This window comes from Bubalus kerabau, chromosome 8 (genome assembly GCF_029407905.1).
Source record: "Bubalus kerabau isolate K-KA32 ecotype Philippines breed swamp buffalo chromosome 8, PCC_UOA_SB_1v2, whole genome shotgun sequence".
Taxonomy (NCBI): domain Eukaryota; kingdom Metazoa; phylum Chordata; class Mammalia; order Artiodactyla; family Bovidae; genus Bubalus; species Bubalus kerabau.
Window position 1 is genome coordinate 73,941,669 of NC_073631.1, and position 12,463 is coordinate 73,954,131.

At 37.7% G+C, this 12,463-nt stretch overlaps 1 protein-coding gene across 7 annotated transcripts in view; it reads left to right on the forward strand.

Moving 5' to 3' along the window:
- The window catches only part of SPMIP4 (sperm microtubule inner protein 4), a 45,370-nt gene that overhangs the window by 11,978 nt on the left and 20,929 nt on the right, over positions 1–12,463 (forward strand). For 5 of the 7 annotated variants that reach the window (XM_055590556.1, XM_055590555.1, XM_055590559.1 and 2 more), the window contains exons 3-5: positions 475–651; positions 5,959–6,030; positions 8,140–8,169. In XM_055590556.1, the coding sequence (XP_055446531.1) occupies positions 475–651; positions 5,959–6,030; positions 8,140–8,169 (279 nt within the window). The remainder of the gene's footprint in view (positions 1–474; positions 652–5,958; positions 6,031–8,139; positions 8,170–12,463) is intronic. The other 2 variants (XM_055590560.1, XM_055590561.1) reach the window with 2 other exon arrangements.

Here is a 12,463-nt window from a genome sequence, read left to right on the forward strand (position 1 = left end):
GAGGAGAGGGAGGCTCAGGAGGGAGGGGATATATATATAGATAACACGGTGACTGATTCACACTACTGTATGGCAAAAATCAATGCAGCATGGTAAAGCAATTTTCCTCCAATTAAAAAATAAAGAAAAACAGATTATAGAGCTCAAAACCTCACTGCACCCCCTAATTCTGATTCCTGGATCTGGGATGGAGCCTGAGAATTTGTATTTCTAACAAGGTCCTTCTCTAGCTCACTTCCGCATTGTAGAAGTGCTAACAAGCTCTCTGGAATCTCTCTTACCAAGAGCATTAGTCCCCTTCATGACTGCTCCTCCTGACCTAGTCACTTCCTGAAGATCCCACCTTTTTATATCATCACATTGGACATTAGGATTTAAATACATAAATTTGGGGGCAGGAAGGATACAAACATTCAGACCATAGCATTCCACTCTGAACCCATTAATATTTCAAAAATCTCTCTTTGTGTGCAGGTATCAGAAATTCAGACAGTCACTCCAACGTTGTAGGCTTCCATGGGGCGCTGAAAGGGAATACGGAGGGATGATACCCATTTCGCTCCCTGAGGAACACAGGCCGAAATGTGAACCTCCTAGAGTCATGGGCAAAGGACATCAGCATTATGGATTTGGTGGAGAAATCTGGCCAAGGTAAATGAACTTTCAGTCTCTCACATAGAGGTCATTGTTATTCAATTTTCTGTATTTCTATTGTGAGTCCTTTGTTAACTTAAATCTACTTCTAAACTTTTATTATTTATGGAAAGAAACAGATGGGAACACTAATTATATAATTTCTAATTGTGAAGTCAGTAAAAAATATGTTATAAATATCTTTGCTCTCCTTAGAGATGTTTATGTGATCAAAAATTTTGATTAATCTAATTCCCTTGCTAATCATATTTTATCTAAAACTAAGTAACATTCCTGAGAGAGATTAATTTTTTGGCTTGAGCAAATAGATGGCCTAATTTCTACAAATGTTGACTTTTGAATTCTATTTTTTTAAAACCATCTATAGTCATTAGAATCTAATGGGCATTGTTTTCAAGTATTAAAATATTTCAATCATCGTTTATGTCTTAAAGTTACCCTCTGAGCAAATTTATTCAAAGGCCAGTTAAAACTGAAGATAAAGCACACACACACAAAATCTGAGCAGTAAATTAAATGTCACATTAACTACTAAGTATGAAATTTACTCAAAACAAAATCCATTGAAGCTTCTCCACACAAAGCCCGCTTACTCCTGTTTTATCTAACAATCCTGGCTACCTAGTTTACTAACAATCTAGCTAACTAGTTTTTTATTCTAAAGCAGTTAAAATAAATAAATAGGCCACAGCTAAAGAGGAAAACAATACCAGTAGGGACATGTGGTAGCCTTATGAAAGCCTCAGTAAAGTAATAAAAAGCAGACAAATGAAAAGTCCAATTGGAAAGATGCAAATATTGACACATTGAAGATAGGACCTCAAGTTCATTAATTCATTCAACAGATTCGTTTAAGCCCTTACTCTCGTGGAACTTACTTTCTAATATAATATAGATTTTTAATATCTTTGTAAAGTGGAAATTGTTATCCTGGTTTTACAATAGAGACCCAAGAGGTTTAGTACCTTTCCTTCTGACACAAGAGGGTCAGACAATATGAAGTTTCAGAATGGGGATTTGAATACGGGTTTATTTAACTCCATAGTCCACGTTCTTTTCATCTGTTCATTCATTCACTCATTCCAGCTATTCATTTATTCAGTCATTTGAATATAGCAAGCATTGTTGAGATTAAGGTATAGCTCTTCATGGAGTTTATAGTTCTGATCCCCAGAATTTGTATATTAAAAAAATGTACACTATCCTAAAAGACTTAGAAGTATATTCAGAATAATAGTGTGTAAACAGAAAGCAAAAGACTAGCTTCTTATGAGAAAGAAGTCTTAGTGTCTTACGGAATGCAGCCCTACTTGGGAAAGGAAGTATTTGTTCCAATTAGAATGTCAATCACTCCTGACTCAGAAATGCAGGTTAATATATTCGGTTCTTGTCACACCCTTTTGTGTTAAACATTACCATTTTTATCATTTAAATGTTATCATTATCATATTTATCTCTTAAAAATATTTCAAGTTCCCTTGCCCTTAGCCCGTAGGCATTTATTACCTGGTGTGGTGTGTGTGTGTGTGTGTAAGTCGCTCAACCGTGTCTGACTCTTTGTGATCCCATGGACTGTAGCCCACCAGGCTCCTCTGTCCATGGAATTCTCCAGGCCAGAATACTGGAGTGACTTGCCATTCCCTTTCCAGGGGATCTTCCTGACCCAGGGATCGAACCCAGGTCTCCTGTATTACAGACAGATTCTTTCACTGTCTGAGCCACGAGGGAAGCCTTTACCTGGTGGGGCAACCCCAAATTTTGTTCCTGAAAGATTTCTAAGCATCCCTTGGGGCTTCCCTGGTGGGGCTCAGTGGTAAAGAATCCACCTGCCAGTGCAGGAGACACGAGTTTGATCCCTGATCAGGGAAGATCTCATATGACAAGGAGGAACAAAGCCCATGGGCCACAACAACTGAGCCTGTGCACCCCAACTACTGAAGCCCACATGCGGGAGAGTCTGTGCTGTGAGACAAGAAAAGCCACTGCAATGAGAAGCCCGCACACCACAACCAGCGAGTAGCCCCGCACAACAACAAAGACCCAACACAGCGAAATAAATAAATAAATCTTAAAAAACAAAACAAAAAAAAACTAAGCTGTTAGCGGTTCTGCCTTGTGCAGCTATTACACTATTCTATGAATTTTATGCCACTGGGAGCTATGTTAGGAGGTGTCCAAAAGATACTCCCGGTTCTAGAAATACTCCTTTTCCCCAGCATGGTATAGCGGCAGTCTTCTTGCCCTTCATATTTAGGATCTATCATCCCAGCCTACTTGGAATACTTCTTTCCTGCCTGTTTTCTCCAGAGTCATAAGGAGCCCCAGATTACATCATCAGTTCAGCTTCCAGTTCAGTGGGACCATTGCTCTGTCGTCTGGTGGCAGCATTTCTCCCTTAACCTCTAAATGAGCAAAGCTCAAGGTGGCTGGGGAGGAAGTAAAAATTTTCTCAAGTGTAATAAAAACAGTGAGGGGCATCACTCCCACTTCCCCCCGTACTTTTTAGACCATGCATTCTGGCTACAGGGGAAAGTATTTACTGGTCACCAGTTCAGAGCATGTGCCACTCTTTAGGACAACACTGAGCCCTAGCTGAATCATCAATAGGCTATTCTATTCTATAAATATGGCAAGGCCTGTGAATCTTTTCAATTCAACCAGTGGCTTATTTCTTTTTGTGATAAATTGAGTTCCTTAGTCAAGAGTAATACTGTTTAAGATATCATGTCATGAATAAGGCATTCAGTTACATTCCATTGATGATGTAACTGGCAGCAATGTAGTGAGGAGGAAAGGGAAATCCTTAGTTAAAGGTTCCTGTGAGGATAAGTCATCTTTCATGATGCAGGGATCTAATGTAGTCAACCACCCACCAGGTGGGTGACTAGTACACCCAGGGAGATTTTTCTCTATGAATTACTTAGGATTGGTAACTTTTGCTGGTAAACTCAAATGTGGCCAGGCCAGTTTTGATGAAGAGGAGTTTCGTGTTGCTGAGTTCATACATGAGAACTTCTGTTCCTGCCCCTGTAATAATTTAGTTCATGAAGCCACTGAGAAAGCACCGGGTGACTGGAGAAAGCCTGGCGGATGCCCACAGAGTGTCTACATAATTGAGAACATCCTCAGTTGTGAGATTCTGTTGGTGAGCATTCTTGTGGGGTAGGAATAACCCTCAACTCTAGGACCAATCTCAAAGACTGAGAAAGCGAGTATTTTGGAGTCTACATTGGGTAGATGAGATGTAGGATGGGTGTTCAAAAGATACTGAGTTCAGCACTACAGTATACATTAAAATATCACAAGCGCTAAGAATGAAGGCTGCGGTAACTATGGACTTCAGGTGATAATGATGTGTCAGTGGAAGTTTATCAATCCTAGCAAATGTACCACTCTTGTGAGAGATGTTGATAATGGGGGAGGCTAAGATCCAACCAGTCCATCCTAAAGGAGATCAGTTCTGGGTGTTCATTAGAAGGACTGATGCTAAAGCTGAAACTCCAGTACTTCGGCCACCTCATGTGAAGAGTTGACTCATTGGAAAAGGCCTTGATGCTGGGAGGGATTGGGGGCAGGAGGAGAAGGGGACGACAGAGGATAAGATGGCTGGATGGCATCACCGACTTGATGGACATGAATTTGAGTAAACTCCGGGAGTTGGTGATGGACAAGGAAGCCTGGCATGCTGCGATTCATGGGGTCACAAAGAGTCGGACACGACTGAGCGACTGACTGAACTGAACTGAACTGAACTGAAGCATGTGTGAGTTAAAGGGTGTTTGATAATCTCTCTACCTTCAAATCTCTCAACCTTGCCATGAACCTAAAACTGCAATCTAAAGATTGTAAGTATGGATATATCTGATTCTTTAAATTTCTCATAGTGTTCCACAGTATGGATGTATTAAATTATTTAGCCATTCTTGTATTTTCTTTTTCTTCTTTTGTATTAACTAAATGTGTGAATATCTTTATACAGGCTTCCTTGAACTCAGTACACAAATGTTTCTCCAGGGAAAATTCTAAGTAGAAGTTATGGATCATAATATATGAATTATTTTTAATTTTATCCCCCAAATGCTTTATATTCCCAGAGTAGTATCTAAAAGTATCCATTTTGCCATATTCTTAGCCAACTGTACTAACATTATCAAACTGTATAATTTTTGCCTATCTAAAGAATAAAAAGTTTATCTTGATTATCAGAATGCATTTCTCTGATTAGACTGAGTACTTTTTTCTTACATTTGTTTTCTTATTTTTGACTATTTATATTTCCTTTCTGTTCTTATTCTTTGCTCATTTTTATTGCTTGTCTTTTAGCTATAGATGCTTACTGGTTCTTTATGTTCTGGATATTAACCCTATATGTATCTATTATAAATATTTTTTCTAATCTTTGTTTTATTTGAGCTTTTTTTACTGTCTTGTCTTAAATTTTTTAAAAAATTCTCCGTATCTTTTTTTAAATTTTTTTCTATTATTTATTTTGGCTGTGCTGGCTGTGTGGCACAGGCGTTTTTCTAGTTTTGGCAAGTGGGAACTACTTTCTAGCTGTGGTGCGTGGGCTTCTCATTGCGGTGGCTTCTCTTGTTACAAAGAATTCCGTGGACAAAGGAGCCTGGTATTCTACAGTCCATGGGGTCGCAAAGAGTTGGACACAACTGAGCAACTAACACATACACACTCTTGTTGTGGAACACAGGCTCTAGGGCACGCAGGCTTCCGTAGTTGCAGCGTGTGGGCTCAGTAGCTGCGACTCCTAGGCTCCAGAGCACAGGCTCAGTAGTTGGGGTGCATGGGCTTAGTTGCTCCTCAGTATGTGGGATCTTCCCAGAGCAGGACTCGAACCCACATCACCTGCATTGACAGACGGATTCTTTACCACTGAGCTACCAGGGAAGTCCTTTTCAAAAATTTTTCGTTTGATGTTATCAAATTTCCTTTTGATTTTTGAATTTTAAAAAATCTTATTTAAAATGTTTTCCCTACCACCAAGAAAAAAACATATTCCTATATTTGTTTAATATTTGTATGCTTTTCACCAGTTCCTTAGATTTTTAATCCATCTGAAATTATCTTTTTGAATAGTATGAAGTTGAAATCCTTTTTTCCAAATGGCTAGTGAATTTTTCCTGCATTGTTTATTAAAAAATAAGCCTTTTCCCACTGATTTAAAATGCCATCTTTTCATATACTGAATTACCACGTATACATGATTATATTCGTCTATTTATCTTTTACTATCTCACCATTACACTGCTATTAAAAAGATGTTCAATTTAATCTTTTCTTTCTTTTCAGAAAGCTTCCTATTGAACAATTTTATTATTTGTCCCAGAACAAAAAAAGTGACATCTACGGAAATGATTCTTTGTAAGTTTGAGGTTTCTTTTCCTTATGTGAAATCACATAACATTTTTAAGTGGAAATGAGTTATATGCAAAATTTTAAAAGTCCCCAGATTTTCCTCAAGTCTAGGGAACTTCTAGAAAAACCAAAGTCTTCCTTTTTTTAAATAGAAATCATTGATTATAGAAACCAAGACCAAAAGAACAAGAATAAAAATAGAATAAAACCTACTGATAGTTTGTTGCATTTAAAAAAAAAAATTGGAAAGATGGAATAGTAATGTTCAAAAAGATTCATACAGGTCTCCTTGACCCATTTCCCTGCCTTTGACTTTTATTCAATCTAATAAGAATCTGTTACATTTCTTAAGAGGGTCAGAGAAAAATCCCCAGTGCCCTCAATAAAAATTTTAATCAGAATTTTATGAAAGTGGTTTGTGATGACAATCTACAAATAACTCTTAATAAAATTACTCTGTAAGTTTCTCTTTTGGATAAAGAATACTTAATTTACTCTTTGCTTAGAGGAATTATTTTCTAGTATATTATTTTTTGCTCATTGAAATAGTTTGTTGTAGATATTACAAAGGCCTACTTTGTAATTTTCAGATAAAATACTGACAGCACTGACATAAAAATGAAAATACTATTAGTTCTGTTTATAGGAGATAAATTAATATAGGTGATAAATTAATATAGAGTTCAGCCACAAGAGGGAGCCAAAAAGTTATGAAATTTGGGGTTGCTAGGCCTTTTTCCCTTTGGGATTAATAAACTGAAAAGTAGAGAGTGGCAGTAAAATCATGGATAGGTTCAGGTCAAGGAATTCGTGTCTCTGAGCATTTTTTATTTTCATTTTATCCTTTCAAACTTTGAATTTTTAAAAAAGCTTTTCTTTTTAAATTTTTATTCTTATTTTTCCATTTTGTTTTTTTAATTGAAGTATAGTTCATTTACTATGTTGTATTAGTTTCAAGTGTATAGCAAAGTGATTTCAGTTATACACATACACACACACAAACAGTTTTTTCCATGTTTAATCAAATTAATTTTAGGTAAGTACTTGTCAAAATCAGCTAAACAAGAAAAATCTTAAATGCTGATTTAATGTTTCATATATAATAGTCAATCTGGTAGCTCTCTATCTCATAGATTCTTATATTCATTGTTTTCTATCCCCTACTCAACCAGAAATTTAACTGGAAGGCATGCTTTTTCTTTTTAGTTCCAACAAACTTAGAGTCCAAATAAAGATATAAACCTTTTAAAGTGCATGTGGATTGTGTGTTTACAATACATTATAGACTGATAAAATTACGTGGCTTATGTACCACTTTCTAAATAGAAGAACATATTAAAAAGCAAACAGTATATTCAATTTTACTGCCTTTACTATTGACTGATAGCATTCTGTTCATGTTTCATAACTGAACTATTTCAGAAATATTTGTATAGGCTGAAGCTAATTGCTGAAATCCAATGAAAGTTGATGACAGTCCTTCTCTAGTGTGGACTTTGTCCCTGGGCTGCAGTGTTATTTCTTGGCACGTAGAGCTCAGAGCAGTTAGTAAATACACAACCTTCTAATAGTGAAGTGATTCAGAAAAGGCATGCCTCTGAGAACTCGTTCAGTTTTGTTCTAGCCTCTCTGCAACTGGGCAACATTTACTCTCATGAGAGGTGAGCAGTTCTGGGCAAAGGGGCAAAGCACACACTGTACTTATATGTTTTCTCCAACCAGGCCACACTCAGGTCACTTTAGGTCATGTAATTGCACCACATGCATGGTGTCAGGCTACCTCAGAGCACTTCGGTGCTCTGCCTATGAGCGTGAAGTCAGTAAGAACTAAAGCACTATTATCATTAGAATAAATTAGAAATGCAGAACGCGTGGTGAGTGGGGCTGAAGTTAGAATAAGCGTAATGGAAAAAATCGACCAACAGACAACTGAGATATGAGAATATCATATCTGTCTGGTTAATACTCAGTGTTCCGGAAAGTCAGTCAGTATCATAAAGACTCTGTAGTTTGCAAATGGGATACTTCTTTATTCTTAAGCAAGTTGCTAATAGAAATGTGAGCTTTTAAAAGTCCTTAATATAAATTAGGATTTGTTTCCTGTTTTTATTCTAGGCTGCCCAAACCACCTAGTTCAACAGTTGGGTAAGTAGACAACTATATTTTCCTTCCCTGTTATAATCAAGAAAAAAATATTGGCCATCTATATGTCTTAGACAGTGTAAGGACAGGTTATACTTTTCATAGTTTTTTTTTTTTCTTAATCAGGCAAGAGAAGAGGCTGATACAAGTCCAAAATAATAGCATTACTGATTTCCCCCAATTATATTCCCGACTTATTTTTTAAAGTAAACCTTTAAATTTAGTACTATTTTATATTTACAAAATTACTGGGAAAATAGTACAGAGATTTCCTATTTACTCAGAGCCAGTTTCCCCTTTAGCGTCTTATATTAGCATGGCCCCTTTGTCCTATTCCTGAGCCAGTACTGGTGCATTAGTATTATTTAGATTTCCTCCGTTTTCCCCTAATGTCCTTTTGCTCTTCCTGGATCCTCTCCAGGACACCACAGTACCTTTAGTAGTCATGTCTCCTTAGGCTCCTTTTGGCTCTGACAGTTCCTCAGACTTCCCTTTTTTTTTTTAATTAGCTCAGGGGACTTTCTTAGTGGTCCAGTGACTAAGACTCGGTGTCCCCAGTGCAAAGGGGTTCGATCCCTGATCAGGAAAACTAGATCCCAGGTGCTGCAACTAAGACCTGCCACAGCCAAATAAATAAAAATAAATACTTTAAATGACCTCAGTAGTTTTGATGATTATCTGTCAGGTATTTTGTAGAATGTCCCCCAATCAGGATTTGTCTGGTGTTTTCCTCATGATTAGATTGCAGTAGTACGTCTTAGGGAGGAGGACCACAGAGGTAAAGTGCCATTTTCATCATATCCTATCCAATGCATAACTTATCACTGTTGATGGTAACCTTGATTACCTAGCTGATGTAGTATTTATGAGGTTCCCCCAGTGTGCAGTTAACCTTTTTTTCCTCCCTTTCCCATCCTATACTCTTTAGAAGAAAATCACCATGTGCAGCCCACACTTAAAAGTCTGGAATTATACTCCACCTCCTTGAAGGCAGGGTATCTGCATAAATTATTTGGTATTGTTTTGTAAGGGAAATGTGTCTATTCCTCCTCATTTATTTAATCACTTATTTAACCAATATAGACTCATGGATTTTATTTTGTACTCAACACTTCAGTAGCAATACTGTACTACTTTGTTATTCAAATTGGCCACGAGAGCTCTTTCAGTTGGCTTCTATGCCCATACCCCTAGTGTTGGGGGCATTGTGTATGAGGGTTTTTGGTTTATTTTTCTGTTCGTTTCTTTGTTTTTGAGTAGTTTATCACTTATCACTGTGGGGCTTTTTCTTTTAGCATTTCCTTACTTTCTGGCAGTACAAGATGCTCCAAGATGCTTCTGGAGTACAAGATGCTCCAGGCTCATCCTGTTTATGTCCTGCCCCAGCTCTGCTGCTGCTGCTGCTGCTGCTGCTAAGTCGCTTCAGTTGTGTCTGACTCTGTGTGACCCCAGAGACAGCAGCGTAGCAGGCTCCCCCATCCCTGGGATTCTCCAGGCAAGAACACTGGAGTGGGTTGCCATTTCCTTCTCCAATGCATGAAAGTGAAAAGTGAAAGTGAAGTCGCTCAGTCGTGTCCAACTCCTAGTGACCCCATGGACTGCAGCCTACCAGGCTCCTCCATCCATGGGATTTTCCAGGCAAGAGTACTGGAGTGGGGTGGCCCCAGCTCTAGAACCAGCCATTTCTCCAAGGAGCCCAGCTCCTTCCAATGGAGAATGGTATTAGAATCCACTATCTGAGTGCTCGGTGTCCCTGATGCTGTTAGAGTTCCTATCAATCTTAACTGGAAATGCTAAGCTGGCATTTAAGAATTGCATTTCAGTTAAAGCAAAGATCTGCTCAAAAGGCTATTAAAAGTAAAGTCTAGGTTCTTTGGGGTTTTATTTTTTAAAAAAACAACTATATGAAGACCTCTGTTTTGGACTTTTAAAATTCTCTTTGTGGCAACGTGAAAAACAAAAAGTAAAGTCCTTTTTTGTTGGTTTTATTTTTTTACTCAGATGACCTTATAGCCCGGTAAGTTCCAAAGTCTCTTTTTCCTTTGACCTCAACTCCTCAAACATACCCTTGGAAGAGCTGTGTAGTGTTTTGATAAAAATCTTAGTAGACCTGCTCAATAGGGCAGACTGAGTCCAGAGACAGCTCATGCCTCTAACTGAATTATTCAAAGAGAAACTGAATTCCTTTATTTAAATGTGTATGTAGTTAAGCGATTGTTTGATATTCTGCCTTTTCCTAATTATTTCTTCTCTATTTATGGATACAAAATGAAAAGTAATATTTATAAATCATTTAATATAACAGTCCATGGGGTCGCTAAGAATCGGACACGACTGAGCAACTTCCCTTTCACTTTTCACTTTCACGCATTGGAGAAGGAAATGGCAACCCACTCCAGTGTTCTTGCCTGGAGAATCCCAGGGACGGGGGAGCCTGGTGGGCTTCCATCTATGGGGTCACACAGAGTCGGACACGACTGAAGTGACTTAGCAGCAGCAGCAGCAATATAACTGGAATATAATTAATTTCTACACAGTCTTAGTTTAAAGGAATAAATATACATTCTCAAAACTTGAATGGGTTACAACTTGAAAAATTTAGTTGAGGGTATAATTTGCAATTTTTTAACTAACAAAAATAACATATATACAAGATATTAAATGAAATTCCATAATATACCTCAACTCAAGAAACACAGAGTCCACAGCTTTCAGGTCTTAAAAGTAAAAAACATTTTCCTAAATCATTACTGGATATAACTTAATACTGTTTGCTAAGAAATACATATTACTAGAATCTGAAGGGAAAAAAAGTTTTGCCTTAATCCTAAGTGATGAAAATTAATGGGGGCCCCTCTCTGCCTTCCTAGTCCCACTTTTACCCCTTCTACACAAAGCCAAAATCCAGGCCACACCCAAAACCAGAAGATCCTAAGAACTACAGATACACATTTTTCGATTTTACTTTCTATTAAGAGGATCAATCTCAGAAAGAAAAAGCTTATCGAATTCTTGTGATTCTTTTTTGTGATTTACAGTCCATAGGGTTGCAAAGAATCGGACACAACTGAATACACACACACAGCACAACAACAAACTCTTGGCCTTTGGAATTTATTTTCTAAATTAACAACTTAATCTCTGCTTTCTGGTGTCTCTGTGACAAAAACAAGATATAATGAAAAGAAATGTAATGACTTTTGTTCAGGAAGTTCTTACCAATATCAAATTAGTAAGACATGGGGTCTCCTTGCCCTGGCCTCTGACCTGGAGCTAAATACTTATCAGTAGATTATTCTCTCAGAAAGAATGTAGATAAAGCAGTTAGCAGAGGGCCTGGCGTGTGTTTTATTATCATTGTAGTTAGCATTTAAAGGCAAAGTTCTCTGAGTGTAATTCCTACTCATGTAGCAGTTACAATGTCTGAGGACCTTCCAAGATTGCCTACTGGGATATTTTCTAGGAACAGGGAGCAGATAGGACTGTTTTTTGAAATATTTATAATAATAATAAATATAATAACCACATTTCCTTAAACCACATCAAGTCCATGGGAAATGGTAACAGAAGTTCCAAATTTAATCCCACTAATTGCACATTCCCACTGGTTCTTACACCTCAGCTCAACCTGGCACATCCTGGAAAGAACCCAGGAGAATCAAAATGAATTTTCTACCCAGAAAAGTTGCATACATTAAAAGTTAATTAGCACTAAGACAATTACTGCATTCAATTTACTCCATTAACCATTCTTCCCAGTATGTTTTATGACTCAGGTCCCCTGGCTATTGGACAATATTAGAAGCCCAGCCTTTCTCATTCATTCCTCACTGTCCCTAGGATCTCTTTGTTTCTCATCCAGGTCCCCTGCTTCCTGAGTGCTCTTACCTGAAGGTGAATGAGCCAAGCCCTCAAGGCTTTGCATGTGCCTTGAACAAAACCCCCCCTTAGAACATAGGTTTTACTAGCCTACAGGAAACTCCAGCCTTTCTTGACTCAAGTAGACTGGACACTCTCCATGAACACAAACATATTTGTTCCTGCTTTATTTGCTCAAACATTAAATGCTCACTTATTTTCAAGCATAATGGTAAGAAATTAATTCCTCTTACAAAGGGACACAGTTCACTATAGAACCATTGAAGCAGACACTGGAAATATTTATCTAGAAGAAATGAAAATCGTTGCATAGCATGTAAAATGAAGTACAACCAGTATTGCTACAGTGAAAGACCAGTCACTACTTCAGTGTCTTCATGATTCCCAGGGACATCAGTTAGCTGGAATCCAGGAATGT